The 26412-nt window shown below is 52.8% G+C and overlaps 1 protein-coding gene and 1 non-coding gene across 2 annotated transcripts; one reads left to right on the top strand and one right to left on the bottom strand.

Annotated features, from left to right (window-relative positions):
- Positions 1–4059: 4059 nt before the first annotated feature.
- On the bottom strand, positions 4060–4187 carry LOC129640485 (small nucleolar RNA SNORA57). The gene has a single exon (XR_008708852.1). It is a non-coding gene; the product is annotated as a small nucleolar RNA SNORA57 (small nucleolar RNA).
- Positions 4188–18757: 14570 nt separating this feature from the next.
- Positions 18758–22201, top strand: PNCK (pregnancy up-regulated nonubiquitous CaM kinase). Its single transcript, XM_055563760.1, has 12 exons — positions 18758–18883; positions 19328–19397; positions 19543–19674; positions 19881–19955; positions 20059–20197; positions 20323–20446; positions 20614–20689; positions 20785–20897; positions 21000–21078; positions 21157–21244; positions 21442–21586; positions 21902–22201. Exons 2-11 carry the CDS (start codon positions 19330–19332, stop codon positions 21577–21579), a joined length of 1032 nt encoding a protein of 343 aa, XP_055419735.1. The 5' UTR covers positions 18758–18883; positions 19328–19329; the 3' UTR covers positions 21580–21586; positions 21902–22201.
- The last annotated feature ends 4211 nt before the right edge of the window (positions 22202–26412 follow it).

The following is a 26412-nucleotide window of genomic DNA, read 5'->3' as shown; positions in this document are numbered from 1 at the left end:
GCTGGCCGCTTATGAACCGTCTCCAAGGTGACGTCACTCTCGCCCCGCCCCCCGAGGACGGGCCTCGCCCCTCCCCCTCCGCGCGCCCTGGTCACCCCGCCCACCTCCTCCCGCCCTTCTCCAGAGCCAGAGACGCTGCTCCCGCGGGAGGCCGCCCGCTACCTGGGGCGCCCGCCAGCGCCTCCTTCCCGGATCCCAGCCGCCCCTGATCCCGGGTTCCTCCAGGCCCGGAGCACCGTCCAGCCACCTCACTTGCCCTTCCCGCTTCGAGGCCAGCCGCTGGCCCGGCTACCTTCTCGGACATCCTGGAGCGCCCCCCGCCCCAACTTCCTTGCAGCCTGGCCCATCTCTGAGTCCCACCCGAGGTTGGGTACCAAGGCCTCCAGCTTCCGGGCCCCGTGACACCACCTCAGGGGTGCAGGCTGCTTCCACCTGCTGAGGCGCTGGGCCCAGCGAGCCCCCTCAGAAAGGCTGCGGTGGCGGTGCGGGGGTCTGTCTCCAGGCATGCTGAGGGGCTTTGCCGAGACCCTGTCTCCTGCCCTTGGGCCCCCCACACCCCTCAGGGAGACAGCCTTGGTCTGTTAGTGTCCCGGTTGTCGGAGTGACAGCGCTCGCTGATTCTCCTGAACAAGCCAAGGGAAGCCTGACTGGCCGGTGGACAAGGCCGCACTTTTTCACCCAAGTGGACGGTGGGAGGGACTCCTGCGGCCCCTCCGCGTGCCCGACCTGCAGGAGACTGTGGCACTATAGGGTAAGGGTGCCCTCTGGTGCTTGGCAGGTGCACGGACCCTCCCCCAAAGGCCTCCGCTCCACGATTTTCTCTCCCCAGGGATCAGCAGGACCCAGGTTGTTCAGCTGCTTCCCCAGCAGCCCTTGAGCCGCCTGTTTGGAATTTTCCAGGACTGAGAGCAGCCCCACGAGGGGGCAGGGAGGGGTTACCATCATGGCTGCAGATGCGCGCTGTGCCAACCCCCTGCCCCCAGTCCCAGGCTCCCCCAAGCGTGCCACCCTGCAGTCCCAGATGGCTCATCCCGTTAAGCTAAACCCTCAGCCTTCCGGGCGGCTTTAGGAAGAAAAGCAGTTCCGGTCCGAGCCAGCTTGAGCTTGTTAGGTGAGGGAGGGGCAGCGTCGCTCCGGGAGCCTTGACTGGCCGCTGGGGTAGACAGGCAGGGTCTCAGGGCTCAGGCTGGGGGCAGGGCCTGGAGCTCAGGGAACCCCTCTTCCCAAGGTGACGAGGGTCCCCTGACTCCTCAGGAGCCCCGATCTGGAGCTCTGGCCCAGCCTCAGAGTGAAGCAGCTTGGGAGACAGGCAACTGAGGAGTACGGGACCCAAAGATGGCCTGAAGAAGCCAGGGCTCAATCAAGCACAGGCACCCCCAGACACGTTGGAGAGAGCAAAAGAGTATCTAAGCAAAGCAGGCAGAGGGGAAGGGGCAGGATGCTATTTGCAGGCCGGGTGGGGTGATGCCTCTGAGGGGAGGCGTCAGCTGTGGCGGGGACCTGGGTGACGTGACTGCTGGGACAAGTTCGGGAATGGTGAGGTCTTGGCTGGGGCAAGGAGCCTCCAGAATGTAACAATTTGCTTGTTCTGAGGAAGTTGGTGGGGAGAGGGATCGCAGGGTGGAGGAGGATATGAACTGCTGGCACTTTCTGAGGAGGACACGGTGAATCGAGCAGAGCCAAGAGTGGGGGCTTCCTGTGACCTTGCCGGGAGGGCAGGGGACATGTATCAAGGCCAGTGGCAGGATGGGAGGGAGCTGTCACCTGCCGCGATCATGGTGGGGTCAGAGGCTTCTCAGGGAGAGGTGACTGGGTCCCAGAGAACTCTCAAGGGTGAGCTGGCTGCGGAAAATGGCTCCAGCTCCTTCAGGGACCACCTCCAGCCACTTGGAGCTGGGGTGTCCGCATTCAGGGGCTGCAACAGGCTGGTTCCAGTGGTTCCTGACACCACCTCCCGCCTCCCGGGACCCTACATGGCCCCCTCCTGTGACCTACGCTTCTCTCAGCAGCACAAATCTGACCAGGCCCTCCCCACATGTCCTCTCCTGTGGTTTCCTCGCACCGAAGATCCACCTAACATTCATGGAGCTGGCCCATGGGCCACGACCCTGGGTGCCTCTTCCTTGCCTACCACCTTCTGGTCCTGCAGGGTTCAGCTCAGCTGCTCTCTGGCCCAGGAAACTGGAGAGGAGGCTGAGAGGGGCCTTGACCCAAGCACATACCCACACAGCCTTCCACGTCCAACCGAGGTGAGCTGGCCTTTGGAGACACATGGAGTTCATGGACTGGTTCTCTGGTGTGTGGACCCCAGCAGCCCGTGGGAGTGCCCCAGCAGACAGGGAGGTCTCCAGTGTTTGAACACAGGCAGAGGGGTTTCCAACCCTCGGTGGGGTCTCAGGGCTTTGCCAGACCTCCCTCTGCTGCAGCAGAACCTCAGCTGAAAGCCAGGAGGCTGTCCTCCACTGGACCCAGTTATTGATGGCCCTTCCAGTCAGTTCAGTCACTCAGTTGTGTCCGACTTTTTGCGACCCCATGGACTACAGCACGCCAGGCCTCCCTGTCCATCACCAGTTCCTGGAGCCTGCTCAAACTCATGCCCATCAAGTTGGTGATGCCATCCAACCATCTCATCCTCTATCTCCCCCTTCTCCTCCTGCCTTCAATCTTTCCCAGCATCAGGGTCTTTTCCAGTGATTCAGTTCTTTGCATCAGGTGGCCAAAGTATTGGAGCTTCAGCTTCAGCATCAGTACTTCCAATGAATATTCAGGACTGCTTTCCTTTAAGATTGACTGGTTGGATCTCCTTGCTGTCCAAGGGACTCTCAAGGGTCTTCTCCAACACCACAGTTCAAAAGCTTCAATTTTTCAGCTCTCAGCTTTCTTTATGGTCCAACTCTCACATCCATACATGACTACTGGAAAAACCATAGCTTTGACTAGATGGACCTTTGCTGGCCAAGTAATGTCTCTGCTTTTCAATGTGCTGTCTAGGTTGGTCATAGCTTTTCTTCCAAGGAGCAAGCATCTTTTCATTTCATGGCTGCAGTTACCATCTGCAGTGATTTTGGAGCTCCCCAAAATAAAGTCTGTCACTGTCTCCATTGTTTCCCCATCCATTTCCCATGAAGTGATGGGACTGGATGCCATGATCTTCGTTTTTTGAATGTTGAGTTTTAAGCCAGCTTTTTCACTCTCCTCTTTCACCTTCATCAAGAGGCTCTTTAGTTCTTCATTGCTTTCTGCCATAAGGTTGGCCCTTCCAGGTGGGTTCCCAATCATTCCTCCCCTGTGAGATGCAAAGCATTCCTCAGGAAGAAGCCACAATTAGACTGTGGGTGAGAGGGAGGAGGTGAAGAGGAAGGGGAGGAGGGGAGGGGAGAACTGGAAAGAGGGAAGGCCAGCCTGGGGGGCTCCCATTGTCCAGGGAGGCCTGGGAATTCGGGCTGGGGATTGGACCCAGTGCTGGTTCCAACTGGGGTCTTTGGAGTAGTGGGTTGAGTGGGAGGGCACCCTGCCCTGGGGTGACTGGTTATGCCAAGAGGGTCTCGCAGCTGGAGACAGGGTGGGGGCAGGTTGGGGGCCCCCCTCTTTGGAGGCTGGCAGGCACAGGAAGCTTTGGAGTTAGAATTAGCTGGGAACAAAGGAAAAACTGGCGTCTACCTTGAAGGGCTTTGTGCTTCCAGCCACTGGGAAGGGGAAGAAAGGTGCAGGCTGCCCGGTGGGCTGGGGGGAGGGCCACCCGAGAGGCTGGAAGCCTGTGGAGGCAGATGGTGGACAACCTACCCCTCCCCAGCCTGCACAGCACGCTGGTCCAACAGCTGTGCTCATCCACACAGACCTCCCCCAACAGGATTTTTTAAATTGGTTTCTGTGTTGTAAATGAACTGTCTTTTTATCAGAAGAGCTTTAGAGGCACAGACCAACAGCGGAGCTAGTAGTGAGAATTCCCACCCCCACTCCCAGCTTCCCCTGTTACTAACACTCTCCGTTGCATGCTCCCGTTGTTACAATAATCAACCAATGCTCTACGTTGTCACCCACTGAGGTCCAGTTTTCTGCCTTTGTCCTGGTGCCTGAAGCTGCCGGTACCGAAGACATGATGCCAAGGGACCCAGGGCCCTTTCCCTCTGCCTCTGTATGTTATGCAACCCGGGACCACACACCCAATCCCTGCCAAGAAAGGGAGGGTTCCAGTCCACGGTCATATTCGTATTTCCTCATGTCTTTTTTCTGCCCCAGGATCCCACACTGCATTGGTGTCCCGTCTTCTTTGGTTCCTCTGGGCTGTGACGGTCCTCGTTTTTGGTGTCCTGGAGGAGGTCCTGGAGGACTCCTTGGAGTTTTTCTGGTTTTCATGTCTCGAGATGACAGGGTGATGGTTAATGAAAGGAAGCCCGTGGAAGTAAAATGTCGTTCCCATCACACCCCAGCAGGATGTCATGCTTTCCACATGACTCCCACTGTCAGTGTTGACCTCGGTCACCTGGTCATGGTAGTTCAACAGATGTCCCCGTTTTCATCCTGTCCTCTTGGGAATGAAGTCACTGTGCATGGCCCACCCTTGATGAGTGGTGGTTATGCTCCGGAGATAGGAAGAAAGGGGCCAAGGCACAATCCTTAAAGAATGACACACCCCTTGAGAAAGCAGGATATGACAGAAACTGGTTAAAACTGATTATGTCCAAGATGGCAGAAGATTCTACTTTCAGTAGACCTTGAGCCCCATTGTAATGCATTAACATACTAAGTGACACACCCACAGGTGACAAGACAGTTAACAGGCTGACATAAAAGGCCAAAAAGAAGGCGATGGCCAGTTCTTGTCAGCCTCCACCGCTTCTCCAAAATAGTTGGGATAATCCTCCCCCTAGGTAGCCTATGAAGCTACCCAGCCCCTAAAAACTAAGCACCTATATTTCAGGACCACTGTCGCCTCTGAGACACACTGCATTCTGCCTTTCGAGTGTGTTGTTTGCTGCTTAGTCGCCAAGTTGTGCCCCAGGCTTTGCAACCCCAAGGACTGTAGCCTGCCAGGCTCCTCTGTCCATGAGATTGTCCAGACAAGAATAGTGGAGTGGGTTGCCATTCCCTCCTCCAGGGGATCTTCCCAATCCAAGGATCAAACCTGAGTTTCCTGCATTGGCAGGTGGATTCTTTACCACTGAGCCACCAGGAAAGCTAAGGAGTATGTTTCTCTCTGTAAACCTGCTTTCACTTTATTCTGGCTCACTCTTGGGTTCTTTCCTATACAGAGCCAAGGACCCTCACCCGAGACCTGGGCATGACTATGCTCTTATGGCCCGTTTTCCTGCACCATCTTTCCTGATGGTGGGACCTCAAAGGGCATAATCTCAGTCCATCTGTAGGGCTGTGGCTCTCCTCTGTGGAGGGTGGCTGGGCCTCGTCCCAAGCCAGATAGATTCAAGTAGCCTCTCAGGTGGTGGCTGACACCGCCTGTGGAATCCAGCAGAGACCAGTTCTGGCCATGAAGGAGCCCGAGGCTTTTGTCCTTTCATCTTTCTCATTCTCCCCTATTGCTCTGTCTCTTAGGACTTGAGAAGATTCACCAAGATAACCATGCTGGCATCCTAATTACGGGGGCAAATAAGGGGTAAGCCAAAAAGTTCGTTTGTTTTTTTCCCTAAGCTGGTTCGAGTAGCACTTAGTTGTCTTTAACTTCATTCAAAATGATGCTCTTAGATTCTTTGGTGACAGCTGTCATATCAGTGAGCATTTTTAAAAAAGCATCAAAATCAGTAAACGTTTGTGTAACCATTTTAATATTGAAGATGGAAGAAGAACAGCAACATTTTCAGCATATTATGCTGTATTATTTCAACAAAGGTAAAAAGGGAACTGAAATGCAAAAAAAAAAAAAAAAAGATTTGTGCTGTGACTGATTGAATGTGTGGAAAGTGGTTTGTGAAGTTTCATGCTGGAAATTTGTCACTGGACAACACTCCTTGGTTGGGGAGACCAGTTGAAGTTGATAGTGATCAAACTGAGACCTTAACTGAGAACAATTAAATTTACACCATGCACGAGATAGATGACATATTCAAAATATCCAAATCAAGCATCGAAAATCATCTGCACCAACTTGATTATGTTAGTCACTTTGATGTATGGGTTTCACATAAATTAAGGGGGCAGGGGGTTGGGGGGAACCAAATTGGAACAGGGAATGGAAAGTGGATACTATACAATATTGTGGAATGGAAGAGATTATGGGCCCCGTGAAATGAACCACCACCAACCACACCAAAAGCTGGTGTTCATCCAAAGAAGATGATGTTGCATATATGGTGGGATTGGAAGGGAGTCCTCTATTATGAGCTCCTCCGGAAAACCAAACAATTAATTCCAAGCACTGCTCCCAATTAGACCAACTGAAGTCAACAGCAAACACATAATCTTCCATCAGGAGACTACAAGATCACATGTTTCTTTGATGACCAGGCAAAAACTGTTACAGCCTGGCTGGGAAGTTATGATTCATCCACTATATTCACCAGACAGCCCACCTTTGGATTTCCATTTATTTCCGTGTTTACAAAATTCTCTTCGTGGAAAATATTTCATTTCCCTGGAAGACTGTAAAAGGAACCAGAAATAGTTCTTTGCTCAAAAAGCCAAACTGTTTTGGCAAGATGGAATTATGAAAGTGCCTGAAAAATGGTGGCTCAGATGGTAAAGCGTCTGTTTACAATGCGGGAGACCCGGGTTCAATCCCTGGGTCAGAAAGATCCACTGGAGAAGGAAATGGTCACCCACTCCAGTCAGTATTCTTGGCTGGAAAATCTCATAGACAGAGGAGCCTGGTAGGCTACAGTTCACAGGGTTGCAAAGAGTCGGACACAACTGATTGACTTCACTTTTTCTTTCTTTAGTGGGAAAAAATGGTGACTATGTTGTTCAATAAAGTTCATGGTGAAAATGAAAAATATGTCTTATTTTGACTTTAAAGCCCAAGGACTTTTTTTGGCCAATCCACTCACTGGTGACTCGGTTCCCCTCTATGGATCCTTAGGCCTGACTCTAGCTCCATACTGGATCACAGTGTCAGTCTGGTTCTGAGACACCAGAACTGTGCTGAAGAACAACTTGGGGGACTCTCTGAAGCTTCCTCGAGGTTTGCAGCTCGGGCCCCCATGAGGGCTGTTGGACTAAGGCCCTCATAGCACCCCCAAGCAGAAGTTGCAGGCGAGCACCTCCTTCTTGAGGGTCACAGTCCCTTCCCACGCTAGGAAGTGCACCTTCCTAGTCCCACCCAGTCTTCCTCTTGATTTCAACCCCCTCATTGATGGTGTCACCGAAATGAGGGCTGTGTTCCCCACTGGCATCTCTTAAGGGAGCCTAGATACCCCTGTGTGGAAGCTGTGAGTGAACGCCTTCTCAGGGCACTTAGGAATCTCTCCTGGGAATGGTCGTGGTTGGACACCTTCCCTCCTATCTTGGATATTGCTTATGTCCTCCTTGTCTCCTGACTTCTTGGCCTTTCTCCTGATCCTTGAACCTCTTAGCCAGCTTTCCCAGCAGATGGGTGTTGCCTCTTTTACTTCTGGGGAGAGGGAGGCTCTTCTCCATCTCAAGGTCCATATCCTGAGGGGAACTTCAGCCTTGAGTTGTTATCACTGCCTGGTGGGTACGAACCAGCCCTACCCTTCAACTCTATTTGTTTCTCTTTTGTGGCAGTGATAAAGGTAACCTCTAGTTGACTCAGAGCCTAGGTCTCCTTCCTCCTTCTTGAAGGATTTAGGCCCTGGGACTCTGGTGGGGTTTTTTTCCCCCCACTAATCCAAGGGGCCTCCTCAGGCTAACCAACCTGGCACATTTGGGGTGCTCAACAGGGAACCCACGGTTGCCTTTGCCAAACAGACCCTTTCTCTCATGGCTGGACAGCCACAATCCCAGTTTTCCATGCTTAATTAAACACCTTTTCTGCCAAATCCCCAGAGTCAGGGACTGTTAGGGATCAGGCCAATTATACTGTCTCCTAAATTGCCATCAATGAATAGCAAGGAGACATACGAAGACCTTCTTAAATGAACAGTGCAAAGAAATAGAGGAAAACAACAGGATGGGAAAGACTAGAGATCTCTTCAAGAAAGTTCAAGATATCAGGGGAGTATTTCCTGCAAGAGTGGACACAATAAGGACAGAAATGCCAAGGACCTAACAGAAACAAAAGAGATTAAGACAAAAAAAAAAAAAAAAGATTAAGAAGAGGTGGCAAGAATACACAGAAAAGTAAAAGTGAAGTCGCTCAGTTGTGTCCAACTCCTTGAGACCCCATGGACTGTAGCCCGCCAGGATCCTCTGTACAATGGATTCTGCAGGCAAGAACACTGGAGTGGGTTGCCATTTCCTTCTCTAGGGGATCTTCCTGACCCAGGGATTGAACCCTGATCTCCAGCATTGCAGGTAGACTATTTACCATCTGAGCCACCAGGGAAGTCCACAGAAGTGCTATACAAAAAAGATCTTAATGACCTAGATAACCACAATGGTGTGGTCACTTACCTAGAGCCAGACATCTTGGAGTGAGAAGTCAAGTGGGCCTTAGGAAGCATTACTACCAACAAAGTTAGTGGAGGTGATGGAATTCCAGCTGAGCTATTTCAAATCCTAAAAGATGATGCTGTTAAAGTGCTGCACTCAACATGCCAGCCAATTTGGAAAACTCAGCAGTGACTACAGGACTGGAAAAGGTCAGCTTTCATTCCAAGCCCAAGGAAGGCAATGTCAAAGATTGTTCAAACTACAGTACGGTTGTGCTCATTTCACATGCTAGCAAGGTAATACTCAAAATCCTTCAAGCTAGGCTTCAACCACACATGAACTAAGAACTTCCAGATGTACAAGCTGGATTTAGAAAAGGCAGAGAAACCACAGGTTAAATTGGCAACATCTGTTGGATCATAGAGAAAGCAAAGCGATTCCAGAAAAACATCTGCTTCATTGACCATGCTAAAGCTTTTGACTGTGTGAGTCACAAGAAATTGTGGAAAATTCTTCAAGAGATGGGAATACCAGACCACTTCACCTGTCTCTTGAGAAATCTGTATGCAGGTCAAGAAGCAACAGTTAGAATTGGACATGGAACAATGGACCTTGATTCAAAATTGGGAAAGGAGTATGTCAAGGCTGTATATTGTCACCCTGCTTATTTAACTTATATTCAGAGTACACCACACGAAATGCTGTGCTGGCTGAAGCACAAGCTAGAATCAAGATTGCCTGGAGAAATATCAATAACCTCAGATATGCAGATGACACCACCCTAATGGCAGAAAGTGAAGAAGAACTAAAGAGCTTCTTGATGAAGGTGAAAGAGGAGAGTGAAAAAGCTGGCTTAAAACCCAGCTTTCCAGAAACTAAGATCATGGCAGCCAGCCCCATCACCTCAGGGCAAATAGAAGGGAAGAAAGTGGAAGCAGTGACAGATTTTATTTTCTCAGTTCAGTTCAGTTCAGTCGCTCAGTCCTGTCCGACTCTTTGCGACCCCATGAACTGCAGCACACCAGGCTTCTCTGTCTACCACCAACTCCAGGAGCTTGCTCAAAATCATGACCATCAAGTTGGTGATACCATCCAACCATCTCATCTTCTGTCATCCCGTTCTTGGGCTCCAAAAATCACTGCAGACGGTGATTGCAGCCATGAAATTAAAAGACCTTTGCTCCTTGGAAGGAAGCTATGACACACCTAGACAGTGTATTTAAAAGCAGAGATATCACTTTGCTGACAAAGGTCTGTCTAGTTAAAGCTATGGTTTTTCCAGTAGTCATGAGATCTGAGAATTGGACCGTAAAGAATGCTGAGTGCCAAAGAATTGATGCTTTCGAACTGTGGTGCTGGAGAAGAGTTTTTAGTGTCCCTTGGACAGCAATGAGATCAAACCGTTCCATCCTAAAGGAAATCAACCCCAAATATTCATTGGAAGGACTGATGCTAAAGCTGAAGCTCCAATATTTGGGCCACCTGATGTGAATAACTGACTCCTTGGAAAGGACCCTGGTGCTGGGAAAGATTGAAGGCAGGAGGAGAAGGGTTCAACAGAAGGTGAGATGGTTGGATGGCATCAATGACTCGATGGACATGAGTTTGAGCAAACTCTGGGTAGTGGTGAAGGACAGGGAAGCCTGGTGTGCTACATTCCACAGGGTCACAAAGAGTTGGACATGACTTAGTGACTGAACAACAACAACAAAATTGCCATCAAGACTTATCTCTGAAACACTATCTCGAGTGTTTAACGGGGTCCACCCATTTCACCCATTCAAATCCCTGGCAACACACTCTCAGGCTTGTGGGATATCTATCAGGGACACTGGCAAAGTGCCAGGATGAATAACCAGGATCTGGTCAGAATCCATCAGACCCCTGTGTCATCGTGATACCCTAAACAAAATGGGAGCGACTGTAGACCCCCTGAAAGAGTCTTAGCTAGGATGCATTTTAGCTAATTGGGGAAAATTTAGACACTGTGGTTTAAGAAAAAAGTTAATTTTCTTTTGTAATCCTGTATGGCTCCAATACAAACTAGAGGACCAAGAGATCTGGCTAGAAAATTGAGTCATTGAGTTACAACCCTATCTTGCAGCTGGGCTTATTTTGTCAAAGGAAAGGGAAATGGAAGGGAGCCCCGTATGTTCAAAGGTTCCTATCCTTAATCTAAGATCCAGGTCTAAAGAACTCCTATCAAACGTGGCTGGCTCACAACCCTTCAAAGTGGCTTCTTCCCTGACAGGAGACTGATGTTTTGGAGAGTCCCCTTATGAGTCCAGCTCTGGGAATTCCCATCTCCCCTGATTCTGAGAGGGGAGAGTCTTCCAGATCATTCCCCCTGACTCCTCATCTAGACGTCTGGAGACCCCAGGTCCCCTTGAATCAGCTCATGGACTTGGCCTTTGGAGTATTCAGTGATAGCAATAAGGTTGAAGAAGCAAACCAGATTCAGGGACAATAAGGATGAAAAGTACAATTACTGGGGGCAGCCCTGACCCCTGCACCACCTCAGAGTTACCCTCCCTTACAAAAGCCCATGGCGTGGGCAGAGTTCAAGAAGCCAGGATCAGAGCCACTATCTTGCCAAGAAAGTATCGAAGTGTAGCAAAGAGGGCCGTTGCAAGGATAAATGCCCTCTGTATGGGAAAAGCCCACTGGGTCCCTGCCTGATATGAAAACGAGAGGGCCACTGGAAGTGGGACTGGCCAGGACCCTCCCCGGCTTGAAAAAGAAACCTGGTCATTTGTCTGGAGGAGCCTCAGGTAACACTTGACGTGGCAGGTAGGACAGTTATTTTCTTATCAGATACGAGGGCCACCTACTCTGTGCTAACTGATTTCCCTGGACCCTGGTCCTTCTGCTCATGTGTGATAATGGGGCTCGATGGATGGCCAAAGCTAAGCAATAAGCCCCCCACCACCCTCAGCTGCTTGCTAGGAAGTCGTACCTTCACATGTCAGTTTCTGCTCAGGCCTGAGCATGCCTTCCCCTTGCTGGGAAGGGACTTGTTCACTAAATTCGAGACAAGAGTCCAATTTGGAGAACTTTACGAGGAAGCCACCCTCCAAGAAAAATGATCGCTCTTGCACATGTGAGCCTGCCTCAGTCTTAAGCCAGAGGGGGTCTCCCCTCCACCCCAGGTTGATTCTCAAGGGAACCCCACTGTGTGTGATGCTGAGATTTTTGGTGGAGCTACTGCTGTTAGGCTACTTTTAGAAACAGAACCACGTGAGGCTGCTGTTGGCCAGTCTCTTCAGATATGAGGCTGAACTGGGGGCCATCATCAGAGAATTTTTTTTAAACCCACAGAAGATCTTCAAATAGTTTATAGACAAGTTACCAAAATGGGAGGCCACCTGTCTGATTAAACTAACCATGTGTTAGTCGCTCTGTCATGTCCGACTCTTTGCAACGCCATGGACTGTAGCCTGCTAGGCTCCTCTGACCATAGGATTTTCCAGGCAAGAATACTGGAGTGAGTTGCCATTTCCTTCTCCAGGGGATCTTCCTGACCCATAGATTGAATGCAGGTCCCCTGCACTGTGGGCAGACTTTTTACCATCTGAGCCACCAGGGAAGCCCTGTAACCATAGCTAAGCATAGCTGGTAGAAATCTGGGGGGAGGCTTTCTCCCCTAAGCTAAATGAGGGAAACTGAAACATGCCAACATATAGGTGAATGGGTGTGTCAGTCCTTTAATGTCCTTGAGGTGGCCACCCAATTGTTTGATGTAAAAAAAACAAAACAAAACAAAACAATGATCTTCTTGTTTTGTAAATCTAGTCTTTACAGGACCGGAGGTGTGGCTCCAGAAATAATCAAATGCAGGGGCATTTGTGAGCCAGTGTGAGTTGGCTCCCTGGTCTGGGAAGATCCCACATGCTGTGGAACAACTAAGCCCATGTGCCACAACCACTGAGCCTGTGATCGCAGAACCCGTGAGCTGCAATTACCGAGCCTACGCCCCCTAGAGCCCATGCTCAGCAACAAGAGAAGCCACCGCAATGAGAAGCCTGCACACCGCAACTAGAGAGTAGCCTCCGTTTACTGCAACTACAGAAAAGCCCACACAGTAACGAAGACCCCCGCACAGCCAAATAATAGTAATAACAATAACATAAAACTGAAATAAAAATGCACATCTTGCAAAAGAGGGTAGGTAACTTGGACCTTAACTGGTCAAGGACAAATAGAAATTCTAAGTGGATCCTTCTAGCACCTGCCCTTGCTCGTGTGTGTCTTCCCACTGGCTCCCAGCATTTGCCTTCCATGTATTTAATTGACTAATTCCAGCAGGCAGGTAGAGAGTACTCAGAATTATTAACCCTTACCTTCAGGAGGAGCAATGTTGGTAACTACAGCCAACGGCTTACATGTCGCTCCTTCTGCTTTTGCTTTTGACAGATGCCACTCATTTCCAAAGTGACGTAGATCAGCTCCTTTCCATCCCACCCCCATTCAGTGACGTGGTTTTGTACATTTCTAATATGTGTCGATTCTTTTTGTCGCAGTCTGCATTCCTTCTGAGGCTGAAAGCTCAGCCTCTCTGTACACTGGAACTGAATCAAGTCTCAGAGACAGAGTTTCATGTAAAGTAGAAAGAAAGAAAGAAAAGTGAAGTCACTCAGTCGTGTCTGACTCTTTGTGACCCCATGGATTGTAGCCCACCAGGCTCCTCCATCCATGGAATTTTCTAGGCAAGAGTACTGGAGTGGGTTGCCATTTCCTTCTCCAGGGGATCTTCCCGACCCAGGGATCAAACCTGGCATTGCGGGCAAATGCTTTACCCTCTGAGCCACCAGGGAATCCCAAAGTACGAAAGTAGGAAAGGATAGCTTTATTGCTTTGACTGGCAAAGGGGGACACAGCAGGCTACTGCCCTCAAAACCGTGTGTCCCAGCTTGGAGAAGACAGTGAGGAATTTTACAGTAATTGTTCAAAGAGAGCAGGATTGGCTTGTGGACCTTCTTCTGATGGTGGTGAGGTAAGTAAGCATCAAGATTATCAACCTTCAGGTCCAATTGACCTGGGGTCTACATTTTTTGTGGGCCCTGTACCAGAGGTCATTTCCAGAATCTGCAGGACAGCTCAAATATGTTGTTCTGTGTAGATAGGGAAACAGGACCTTGCCCCAAGCCTGCTCTGCACAGTTTATTTTTCCCTGGTGTGACATCCCCTCCCTCTCCTAAAGAACAACTGCTTGAATCTGCACATTGGAACTCAGGGAAGGTCACGGAGGCTGAATGAATGCTGTTTCCTGTAATCAAAGACACAGGCGCACAGAAAGTGTTTGGGCCCCGGAGGATCACTTCCTGGGATCTCCCAACCTCCTCCCTCTTTCTGCTGGACGGTTCTCTACAGGGTGTCATGTATCCACCGTGACAGCATCATCATGCAGAGTATTTTCATGGCCCTAAACACACCCTGGGCTTCCCTAGTCAAACCCTACCCCCCTTCTCAAACCCCTGGCAATCCCTGATCTATTACCGCCTGTAGCTTTGCTTTTTCTGAAATATCATATAAAAGTAATCATACAGTATGTAGCCTTTCCCAAACTGGCTTGTTTTGCTTATCAATGTGCATTTAAGATCTGTGCATTTTTTTTTCATGGCTGCATAGCTCTTTCTTCTTTATCACTGAATCATATTTCATTGACTGGATGGGCCACAGTGCATTGATCCATTCACCTAAGAAAGTACATCTTGGCTGCTTCCAGTTTTTGCTGATTGTGAATACAGCTGATGTGAACATTTGTGTGCTGTTTTTTCTGTGCCTGGTTTGTCTCTACTCCTTCGGGTAAAATACAAAGGGGTGTGATTACAGGATTGTATGGTACATTTAGTTTGGTAAGACACCACCAAGCTGTCCTCCAAAGTGGCTGCACCATTTTGCAATCCCTCCAGATTGCAAACTCCAGGAATCAGAGTTCCTGTTGCTCTACAGCCTCTACATGTCACTATGGGTGTTGTCCATGGTCCGGATTTTGACCATTATCATCGGTATGTAGTGGTGTTTTATCGTTTGAATTTGCAATGCATGAATGACCTATGATGTTAAACATCTTTTCATATGCTTATTTGCCCTCTGTATTTTTTCCTTGATTAGGTATCTTTGGCCTATCTTTAAATTGGGTTGCTTGTGTTCTGTTCAATTCTCAGAGTTCCTTATCTATTTTGGTCCTTTCATGGATCACAATCTTGAGATGGCGAAGGGGCTTGCATAACTCAATGAGAAAGCAAAGGAATTCCAGAAAAACATCTACTTCTGCTTCACTGACTACAGGGAAGCCTTTGACTGTGTGGATCACAACAAACTGTGGAAAATTTTTCCAGAGATGGGAAAACCAGACCACCTAACCTGTCTCCTGAGAAACCTGTATGCAAGTCAAGAAGCAATAGTTAGAACCTTACATGGAACAACAGACTGGTTCCAAATCGAGAAAGGAATATGTCAAGGCTGTATATTGTCACCCTGCTTATTTAGCTTATATACAGAGTACATCATGTGAAATGCCTGACTGGATGAAGCACAAGCTGGAATCAAGATTGCTGGGAGAAATATCAACAGCCTCAGATATGCAGATGATACCACCCTTATGGCAGAAAGTGAAGAAGAACTAAAGAGCCTCTTGATGAAAGTGAAAGAGGACAGTGAAAAAGCTGACTTAAAGCTCAACATTCAAAAATGAAGATCAGGGCATCTGGTCCCATCACTTCCTGGCAAATAGATGGGAAAACAACGGAAACAGTGACAGACTTTATTTTTATTTTCTTGGGCTCCAAAATAACTGCAGATGGTGATGGCAGCCATGAAATTAAGAGACGCCTGCTCCTTGGAAGAAAAGCTACGACAAACCTAGACAGTGTATTAAAAAGCAGAGACATTACTTTGCCAACAAAGGTCCATCTAGTCAAAGCTATAGTTTTTACACTAGTCACGTATGGATGTGAGAGTTGGACTATGAAGAAAGCTGAGTGCCGAAGAATGGATGCTTTTGAACTGTGGTGTTGGAGAAGACTTTTGAGAGTCCCTTGGACTGACTGCAAGGAGATCAAACTAGTCAATCTTAAAGGAAATCAGTCCTAAATATTCATTGGAAAGACTGATGCTGAAGCTGAAACTCCAATACTTTGGCCACCTGATACGAAGAACTGACTCATTGGAAAAGACCCTGATGCTGGGAAAGCTTCAAGGCAGGAGGAGAAGGGGACGACAGAGGATGAGAGGATGGCATCACTAACTCAATGGACATGAGTTTGAGAAAACTCCAGGAGATAGAGAAGGGCAAGGAAGCCTGATGTGCTGCAACCCACGGGGACCCAAAGAGTTGGACATGACTTAGTGACTGAACAGCAACATCTATTCTGGATACCAGTCCTATATCAGATATACCTTTTGCAAAGATTTGCCCCAGGCTGTGGCTTGTCTTCTCCCCTCTCTCTCTTTTTTTTTCTCATTGTCTTAACAGTGTTGTCTACAGAGCAAACATGTCACATTTTGATACAGTGCAATGCATCATTTTTTCTTTCATGGACCATGCTTTCCATATTGTATCCCCAAACTCATCATCAAATCTGAGGTAAGACAGATTTTTCTCCTATGTTTTCTTCTAGATGTTTGCCATTTTACATTTAGGTCTGTAATCCACTTTGAGTTCATTTTACTGTAAGGGGTCCCCTGAAAAGATTGTGAGAAGCTCTTTACTCACCACCATATAACACACACACATGTATTGTGAAGTTGACATCTACAGTATTTCAACGGATGTTTCAACAGTCATGAAGGGTATAATTTCCAGTGTATTGTAAATAGTAGATTTCAAACAAAAACTGTGAGATCACTTTTTCCACTTCCACAGGTGATTTTCATGCCACAGGCTCTTTGGAGGTGGTTTTTTCTTCCTGCCTCCCCTTTCCATCCGCTGCCCCTCCTTTGCGGTCCTTCTTCACACGGGCCACCTTTTATTATTCACACACCCTCGTACTTCTCCAAAACACCAATTACATTTCTTGTTAGGACCTGTGACCATGGGGGCAATGGATTAGACATGTGGATGTGTAATTATGAAACAAGTAAGTAAGACGTGGTTTCTGTGTCAATTAGTCCAAGTGTCCAAGAACAAACAGTACTTTCTGCCAGTATGAGATGGGGTTCACTGTTGGCTCCATTCCTCATTTTTTGCTCTTTTAGGTGAAGACTCTAGGAAACCCTGTGCACAGATCAGAGCAGCTGGGAGGGGGGACCAGGCTGCCAAGTGCTGGAGGCCCCTGGAGCCTTCTCAAGGGAACTGAGAGAGGCGGTTGAGAAAGCGAAACTGAGGGGGCATTCTCCAACTACCAGTTTTTAAAATGTAGTTTGAATTGGAGGATAATTGCTTTACCATGTTGTGTGGGCTTATGCCATACATCAACATGAATCAGCCATAGGTATACATATGTCCCCCTCCCTCTTGAACCTCCCTCCCACCTCCCATCCCAGCTTACCCCCTCAGTTGTCACAGAGCACTGAGACCCCACTATTTCGAACAAAGGATGTGCAGGTGTTGAGGTACGGAGAGATGATTTTGATTTTTTAATTTTATCTTTTGGCCCACATGGTGTGTGGGATCTTTGTCCCCTGACCAGGGATTGAATCCGTGCCCCTGCACTGGAAGAGCAGAGTCTTAACCACTGGACCGCCAGGGGTCTTGAGAGAGAGTTTTAAAAACCTTTGCCTGCCCCGTGGACCCTCTTGAACACTTTGTGTCAGACTAGGGGCCTACAGACCCCCTAGAGGACAGATTCAGTGGGATACTCACAGACCCTGAGACTCCTTGAAGACCCTGCAACACTGGCCTGTGTGGGTGCCCTCCTGTCAACAGCCAGGACACATGTCATCCCCATCCTTGGTGGGACCTGGACCCCCTGGGAGGAGTGCCAGAACTGAGATGAGACTGGATAGGCTGAATCTACTTATTGTCAGACGAAGGATTGAATTCAGTCACCCAGCACTTAACTTCCTAAGCGATTCTCCTGGGCCAGGTCGGCAGAGACACTCTCTGGGAATGGGTGCTTTGCTGAGACGTATGTTCTTCAGACAAGGCAGGCAAGGTGATGTTCTATAGAACGTGTTGGAGGGGGACAGCTGAGGCCTGTCAGAGGAGGCAACATTCTAGTTGAGACCTGATGGAATGAGGTAGCCAGCCAAGCAGATACCTGAGTGAAGAGTATTCCAGGCACGAGGCTGGCAAGGGCCAGTGCAGAAGCCCTAGGGCATGTGCCTGGGTGGCATGTTTGAGCACCAGTTAAGAAGCTGGTGTGGCTGAAGCTGGCTGCAGCTGCTAGAGCAAGGGGCAGAGTGTGTAGAGCGTGGCCAGAGCATTGATGGGGGAGAGGGACCCATCCTGCAAAACCCTGGGCCCCCCTAAGGATTCCTGCTTTGGTTTGCAGTGACACAGAGTACCACGGCAGGGTTTGGAATTCAGGGTTGGCCAGATCTCAAGGAAAGGCATGCTCCAGAGGCTCGGGGTGGAGGGGAAGAAGGGGCCAGCCGGAGAGGGTAAGGGTGTAATCAGAGGGCAGGGGAGCCCAGCGAGGAGGCTGGTGCTGTCCCCACCTGAATGCCCAGGTGGGCTCAGGCCAGGGCTGCCAGAAGCGGCAGTAGCAAGGCTGGGGCGAGGGCGGGAAGTTGTTTTCGGCCAAGCGGCCTGGACGGCCTGTCGGCGGAGAGGACGGCCTGTCAGCGGAGAGGATGGTAGAGCGGGAGACCTGAAGGCAGGCGGAGAGCCAAGGGCAACATGTGGGTGAAGAAACTTCTGCATGGCTGCCGCCAGTGGTGGTGCAAAGGCCCTGGGGTCGACCCCGTCAGGTTGCCGGCGGGGGTGGTGGGGTGGTGGTTGCTGGAGCCAGCGGGAACTCGCACAAATGACCAAGGAAGGAGGCGGGGGCGGCCAGCGAGGGCCGATTGCCTTACAAGGCGCCCTGCAGGGCCGCGGCCTCATGCTCCGCTGCCAGCGGGCCGCAGGGCCAGGCGGGGAGGGGGCGGGACTGCTGGGGCGCGGGCAGGGGGCTCGGCGCGGCGGCCGCTGCCCAGGGGCGACGCTGCGGCTTCGCCGGGGCTCCAGGTCCGCAATGGGCACGCGCACAGGCGGGGTCGCGCTCAGGCGAGGGGGCGCGCGTAGGCAGGGCGTGCGCAGGGGATCTGGACGTGTCCGGCGCCGCGCACACCTGTCACGCCCAGCGCGCCCCCGGCCGGCACGCGCGCGGCCCACGCAGCTCCGGACTTGGGAGGCCCGGGCTGCCGAGTCCCTCCCGCCGCGAGGCGCCACGGGGCTGGGCTGCGCTGGGCGGCCGCGTGGGTGGCCGTGGCGGGCCGCTGTGCGCGGGAGTCGCAGGTGCATCTCCGGCGGGTTGGAGCCCTCGCGGGGGAGGGGGGCCGTGGGTGGCAGGTCCAGGCCTGGGGGTGAGCGGGAACGGTGGTGGGGCGGGCGGCCCGGGGGAGGGGGGGGAAGGGGCACGGAGCCTTCTGGAAGGCGGCAGATCGCGGCTGACTAGGGGGTGCGGGGGCGGAGAGGGGGCGTCTGGGTGCTGATCGCCGTCGGGGGCTGGCCCTGCGCGGAAGCGGGGAGGAGGGTGGGCGTCCACCTGGGAGTGCGGACCTGGACTGTGGGGGAGGGGCGGGCCGGGTCGGGCTGGGCTGGGGGAGGGTGTGCGGGACCGGGGTTCCGGACTGAGGCTGTCTCTGAGGGCGCCCTGGGGGCACCGCTGAGTCTGGGCTTGAGGGCCGGGGCTGCCCCTCGCCCCGGGGAGCCTCTCCCCACCTCGCCCTGCACCCCCAGACATGCTGCTGCTCAAGAAACAGACGGAGGATATCAGCAGCGTCTATGAGATCCGCGAGAAGCTCGGCTCGTGAGTGTGTGTGTGTGTGTCTAGGAATTTGTGTGTCTGCGTGGGGGGGGGGGTGCTATGGGACCGAGAGGGCCTCCCCATCTCCTTCAGCTCAGGGGTCCTTTCCTGTCCTCTCCCTCCCTGCCTGCCTGCCTCTCTGCTGCAGGGGCGCTTTCTCTGAGGTGGTCCTGGCCCAGGAGCGTGGCTCCTCACACCTTGTCGCTCTCAAGTGCATCCCCAAGAAGGCTCTTCGAGGCAAGGAGGCCTTGGTGGAAAATGAGATCGCGGTGCTCCGCAGGTGTGTGCCCCACCAGGGCTGGGGAGTATTCTGGGCTGGAGCGCCACCCCCCCTCCCGCCCACCCCCCACCCCACCCACCCTGGTGGCCCCAAGAAAGGCCTGGCCTGGTCTCTGCCTGGCTGGACTGGGCTGGGCTGGGAGGAAGTAAAGAGGCTGCTGGGCTTCCCAGTGGTGGCCCACAGGGGACTTCTTTGTGCCGTTGCAGGGTCAGCCACCCCAACATCGTGGCTCTGGAAGATGTCCACGAGAGCCCTTCACACCTCTATCTGGCCATGGAGCTGTGAGGACGGCAGGGTCAGGCGGGGTGGGGTGGGGGGCACTGGGTTTGGGTGGTAAGCTGGGGCTGGTGGGGCCTGGGTCCGCTGAGTCGCTGCTCTCCTCAGGGTGACAGGGGGTGAGCTGTTCGATCGAATCATGGAGCGCGGCTCCTATACAGAGAAGGACGCTAGCCACCTGGTGGCCCAGGTCCTTGGCGCTGTCTCCTACCTGCACAGCCTGGGCATCGTGCACCGAGACCTCAAGGTGCCTGCCCACCTGGGGCTTGCCCGGTGTCCCTGTGCCAGGGATCTTGGGAACCTGAGGGCACCCAGCTCCCAGAGCCACGCTGGGGCTGACCTGCCGTTCTTTCTGCCATCTGTGCGTCACAGCCTGAAAACCTCCTCTACGCCACCCCCTTCGAGGACTCCAAGATCATGGTCTCTGACTTTGGCCTCTCCAAAATCCAGGCTGGCAACATGCTAGGCACCGCCTGTGGGACCCCAGGCTATGTGGGTGAGTGAAGGGGTGCCTCCAGGCTCCACGGGGAGCCGGGGGAGGGGGCAGGGGGTGCTGTGGGTGCTGTGGTGCCAGGGGCAGGGCAGGCGGTGGGTCCACTAGGCCGCACTGAAGGCACAGTGTGTGTGTGCACGGGTGTGCGTCTGTCTGTCTCTGGCCTCCAGCCCCAGAGCTCTTGGAGCAGAAACCCTACGGGAAGGCCGTAGATGTGTGGGCCCTGGGTGTCATCTCCTACATCCTGTGAGTGACCACTGGGAAGGTTCTTCTTCTGCCTGCCTGCCCCCGGCTGGGTTGGGGAGGTTTGGACAGCTGGCTGATTCATCTGTGGGTGCCAGGCTGTGTGGGTACCCCCCCTTCTACGACGAGAGCGACCCTGAACTCTTCAGCCAGATCCTGAGGGCCAACTACGAGTTTGACTCTCCCTTTTGGGATGACATCTCAGAATCAGGTGAACTTGAGGCTGATCCAGAGCTCAGGGAGGTGGGTAGGGATGAGGGCCCATGGGGACGTGGGGGGCTGACCCTGGTCTGACCTGGCTTCCTGGCTTCAGCCAAAGACTTCATCCGGCACCTTCTTGAGCGAGACCCTCAGAAGAGATTCACCTGCCAGCAGGCCTTACAGCATCTTTGGTGAGTGGGACCTCTGCTGAACTGTCCAGGGGGAACCTTCAGAACCCCCACTGCCACTGACCTCCGGCCACCCTCTAGGATCTCCGGAGATACAGCTTTTGACAAGGACATCCTGGGCTCCGTCAGTGAGCAGATCCAGAAGAATTTTGCTCGAAATCACTGGAAGGTCAGTATGGACAGGGACCTGGGGGAATCAGCTCAAGGCTGGCTGCTCCTTCCGTCAGCCTCAGGTGGATGGTCTGGGCGGCCAGTGATCTTTGTGGGCCTCCAAGTCTTGGGCCTGCAAGTCTTGGAGGACCTCCTTATGGGCCTCCAAGTCTTGGGCCCGAGATGTGGTGGCCTGATGCCCCTCTCTCCTGGCAGCGCGCATTCAATGCTACCTCCTTCCTCCGCCACATCCGCAAGCTGGGGCAGAGCCTGGAGGGTGAGGAGGCCTCTGGACGGAGGGTGATGAGCCGCAGCCACCCGGGCCTCCCGACCGGCCAGCCCCCCGAGTGGTGACAGCCAGGTGCATGCTGGGAGATGGCTCCTTGGCGAACTCCAGAAGTGGCAGGCCCCGGGTGGCCTAGAGCTCAGTGGGCTGAGGGTGGAGAGCGCAGACAGGGGTAGCGGGGGAGCCAGGGTCCCCCAAGAAGGGGATGAGAGAGAGGTGCGGGGGGCAGGCCATGCTGCTGGCTTGGATTCTTGAGGGGCCCAGTGCCAGGCCCCAGTGAGCACCTCTGCTGATAGCCTGGGCTGGGGGCCGGGGGCACAGGGCAGGCCATGGTGGGGGGGGCTCCTGAGTGTCCGTTTTCCTGTACTTCTCTCTTTCCCTCTCCTCCAGGCAGATGCCCAGGCTGAGCGCATGGACCCTCAGAGCCCCCAGCTCCACACACCCTACCCAGCCAGCCCAGGGCGGGTCGCTGCGGGGAGAGTTCGAGTCCTGTTGGGTGGGGTGCATGGCGCTGGGGTGGGGCATTTGCAGACTTTCCCTCCCCTGTTGCCACCACACCCTGGCTACGAGCCAACAGGCCCCAGGGATGTCTGGCTCGCGCCTGTTCTGTGCTTTGCTGTGGGTGGTCCTGCTTGTGTCGTGGCCCTCTGGATCCCCCCACCCACCCCAGTCTCCCCCAAATCAATAAAGACAGACAGAGCAGTGGGCAGTGGTGAGCTGGAAGGAGGGATGAGGGGTGGCAGGGCGAGGGTGGAAGGGGCTGAGTGTCTTCCACGGGAAGGAAATCAAGGAGACAGGTCCACGGCCGCGAGACTTGGTCCATCATTGCCCGAACTTCCGCACACAAGCACCCGGTGGGCCAAGGACTTCCTGTCCCCACTCTCCAAAGTGCCAGCAAGAGTCAGCCCAGCAGGCCAGCAGGGCCACCACTTGGGGTCGGCCTGCATGTGGCTCTGGGGCCCTGGGAGAGAATGGGCGCATCTCCTGCTGGCAGCGGGGGTGGGAGGTGGGGAGGGCTGTCTCCAGGCCTCCAGGGATGGGCTGTGCTGTGCTCAGGGGCAACTAGAGTCCTGGGCCGTTTTTTGCCCTCTCTCCGTTCCTTCCCCTGCTTCCTGGGGCCCTGGACGGACAGTGCACGCCCTGTGTTTGCAGGCAAAGGCTCTCCAGCCTCGGTATCCAAGGCTGAGGGAGGAGCCCCTGGCCAGTAGGGGGCGCCACTGGGGCCCCCACCGTGTGCTGGGTCGTGGCTTCGGTGCACCTGGGCTCCAGGCTCCACAGGGCCTTTGCCCTGTTTGTGCTCCTCACGGGAAGACTCTGAGGACCTTGGCCCCATCCGGGCCAGCGGGAGCACCCTGAGTTCTGGGCCAGCGGGCCACCCCTTCGCCCCACCGGCCCGTGCCAGCCTGAGTCGCCCTGAGCAGCACTAGGAAAGGCTCTGGACCTATCAAGGCCGGGCTCTGGAGCTCCGCCCCGTCCAGCCACCGCAGAACCTGATGAAGACACTTCTCCTTGTTGACATTTGGGCCCTGAACGGAGGCAGCGAGAAACCCCAGAGCAGGGCTGGCCTGGTGCTCAGGGGTGGGGCTGGAACAGGGCATGCCTGCCTGCTGCTTCCCAAACCCCAAGTGCCTTCTCTGGCTTTCTCCTCCCCCCACTCACTACCTTCCGTATACATCTGCCTATGGGCCCCTGAGCCCCGGGGCAAGTCCTGTGGGGGAAGGCAGCTTCGTCCTCTGTCACCACGGGCACTTTCAGGCTGTCGTTTGCTCCAGGCTTCAGGGTCAAACAGTCAAACAGTGAGGTCCCACCACACCAGCTGCCAGCAGTCCAAGGGACTGTGGCCAGGTCTCCAGAGCTTGGCCTCTTAGCCTCCAACAACCTGGCCTGCCTACCACTTGGGGCCTTGTCAAGAACTGTCCTGCCCCCTCAGACGTCCACTTCACTGGCTCTCCTTCCCTCATTTTGGTTGTTCATACTGTCTCTCCAGCACACCCACACTGTCTCATTCTGCCGTCCAAATTGATGGGGCCTTTAGTGTGTGCCAAGCGCTGGGCCCGCGGGTCAAGGGTGCCCACTCTTACACAGAAGGCCCTGCAGCGGAGGGGCTGGACTTCGTCAGACGCAGGAGAGAGTAGCCGCTGGCTGCTCCTGGAGGCTTGAGCCGGCACACCAGAGCCAGCCTTCCAGAAGGAATGGCACTCCTTCAGAGACACCCAGCCCAGGTTGCCCCCTGGTCCTCACTGAAGAGTCAGAGCCCTGGCTCTGGCCGCAGGGAAATGAAGTCACTCAGTCGTGTCCGACTCTTTGTGACCCCATGGACTATAGCTTACCAGGCTCCTCTGTCCATGGGATTTTCGAGGCAAGAATACTGGAGTGGGTTGCCATTTCCTTCTCCAGGAGATCTTCCCGATCCAGGGATTGAACCCGGGTGTCCCGGATTGTAGGCAGATGCTTTACCATCTGAGCCACCAGGGAAGTCAGGCCGCAGGGAGATACAGTGCAATTTGACCTCCGGCCAGTAGGTGGCGCCAAGGTCACGTGTTCCCCACCAGCCCACCCCCACCCCGCCCCGCCCCTCGTTGATCCTTCAGCACCTGGGGCAGCTGCTCAGAACCACGTCTCCCCCAAATCCTGCCTTCTTCCGAGTCAGGCAGAGGTGGCATCCTTCCCTTCATCCCTCCAAGCCCTTCCCATCTGAGGGGCAGTTTGTGAAAAGAAAGCTTTGGGTCACCCAGGCCATGGGAGCATTTCCAGGCTCAGGGAACAGCAGGTGCTCAGGCACTGGGGCTGCTACTGGAGGGACCTGACAGACTGGAGCATGGCTGGGGAAGTCTCTGGCCAGTGATGAGCCAGCGTTGGGGTGGGAGCCAGACAGCGCCATTGTCCACGCTGGGCAGGTGCTGAGCTTCTGTGAGTTGGGAGTCGGGATCAAAGGACTGGCCAGTCCATCCTAAAGGAAATCAGTCCTGAATATTCACTGGAAAGACTGATGCTGAAGCTAACACTCCAATACTTTGGCACCTGATGTGAATAACTGACTCATTGGAAAAGACCCTGATGCTGGGAAAGATTGAAGGCAGGAGGAGAAGGGGACGACAGAGGACGAGATGCTTGGATGGCATCACTGACTCGATGGATGTGAGTTTGAGCAAGCCCTTGGAGTTGGTGATGGACAGGGGAGCCCATGTGGGTGAGATGAGACGAAGCTGTCTCCCTCGTTCTGGGCCACTCAGGGTGGGTCTCATGCTCTGTCCTGGAGCAAACCCCTGGTGTCAGGAGTTTCAGGGATGTTCAACCTAGGGACCCTCCCTGGGTATCTGGAGACTAGGGCGGTGGTCCTGGGAGCTCTTTAGAAGTCAGTGATGGGTTGAGGGTGGGGAATGAAGGAGAGGAGGTCTGTGATGACCCATGGAACCATTCACCAAGAGGGGTTCAGCTGGGGTGGGTTTGGGGGAGAGACAGCAAGATTGGCTTTGAAGGGATATAGAATTAGAACATAAGAGTCACATTCCTCACCCTTCTCTAATCAGAAGAGTTAGCTCAGTGGCGAGTCTTTATTGAGCACTTACTGTGTGCCAGGCACCTGGATTAATTCCAGCCTTGACTATGAGGTAGTCATTCTCATGAGTCATCCCCTACTTTGAATACAGGTGGACCAACGCATCAGTTCAGTTCAGTCGCTCAATCATGTCCGACTCTTTTCGACCCCATGGACTGCAGAACGCCAGGCCTCCCTGTCCATCAACAACTCCTGGAGCTTGCGCAAACCCATGTTCATCGAGTCAGTGATGCTATCCAACAATCTTATCCTCTGTTGTCCCTTTCTCCTCCTGCCTTCAATCTTTCCCAGCATCAGGGTCTTTTCCAATGAGTCAGTTCTTTGCATCAGGTGGCCAAAGTATTGGAGTATCAGCTTCAGCATCAGTCCTTCCAATGAATATTCAGGGTTGATTTCCTCTAGGATGGACTGGTTTGATCTCCTTTCAGTCCAAGGGGCTCTCAAAAACCTTCTCCAACATCACAGTTTAAAAGGATCAGTTTTTCAGTGCTCAGTCTTCTTTATGGTCCAACTCTCACATCCGTACATGACTACTGGAAAAACCATAGCTTTGACTAGACGGAGCTTTGTTGGCGAAGTTATGTCTCTGCTTTTTAATACACTGTCTAGGTTGGTCATAGCTTTTCTTCCAAGGAGCAAGCATCTTTTCATTTCATGGCTGCAGTCACCATCTGCAGTGATTTTGGAGCCCCCAAAATAAAGTCTCTCACTATTTCCATTGTTTCTCATCTATTTGCCATGAAGTGATGGGACCGGATGCCATGATTATCGTTTTTTGAATGTTGAGTTTTAAGCCAGATTTTTCACTCTCTTCTTTCACTCTCATCAAGAGGCTCTTTAGCTCTTTTTTGCTTTCTGCCATAAAGGTGGTGTCATCTGTGTATCTGAGGTTATTGATATTTCTACCCGCAATCTTAATTCCATCTTGTGCTTCATCCAGCCTGGCATTTCACATGATATACTCTATATATAAGTTAAATAAGTAGGGTGACAATATACAGCCTTGACGTACTCCTCTCCCAATTTGGACCCAGTCTGTTGTTCCATGTCCATTTCTAACTATTGTTTCTCGACTGAGGCATAGAGGCCATAAAAGTGAGCTAAGGTCACACAACCTTGTGCTTGACCTCCTGCTGGCCTCTGGGCAAGGAGGATGGCTCCCTGGGAATAGGAAGGCCATATGGGGACTGAGAAGAAGATGGTGGAGCTCTTCTCTACCTTTCCTTTGGTGAGCGCAAATTGTTGGTGTGAGGACAGAGGAAGAACACTGGGCTGGGGGGCACCCTGGGTTGGAGTCTCAGCCTTGCAAGTGGTTCTCTTGCCTTTAACATCCTCTGTGCCT

The sequence above is a fragment of the Bubalus kerabau genome, chromosome X, assembly GCF_029407905.1.
Source record: "Bubalus kerabau isolate K-KA32 ecotype Philippines breed swamp buffalo chromosome X, PCC_UOA_SB_1v2, whole genome shotgun sequence".
Taxonomy (NCBI): domain Eukaryota; kingdom Metazoa; phylum Chordata; class Mammalia; order Artiodactyla; family Bovidae; genus Bubalus; species Bubalus kerabau.
This window is presented reverse-complemented; position numbering and strand designations above follow the sequence as displayed.

Excerpts from the sequence above, each read along its gene's own strand:
- PNCK (XM_055563760.1), top strand. The coding sequence starts at position 19,330 with ATGCTGCTGCTCAAGAAACAGACGGAGGATATCAGCAGCGTCTATGAG. Across the intron at positions 20,447-20,613 it reads TGGGACCCCAGGCTATGTGG|CCCCAGAGCTCTTGGAGCAG; the intron begins GTGAGTGAAGGG and ends TCTGGCCTCCAG. Across the intron at positions 21,079-21,156 it reads CAGGCCTTACAGCATCTTTG|GATCTCCGGAGATACAGCTT; the intron begins GTGAGTGGGACC and ends GCCACCCTCTAG.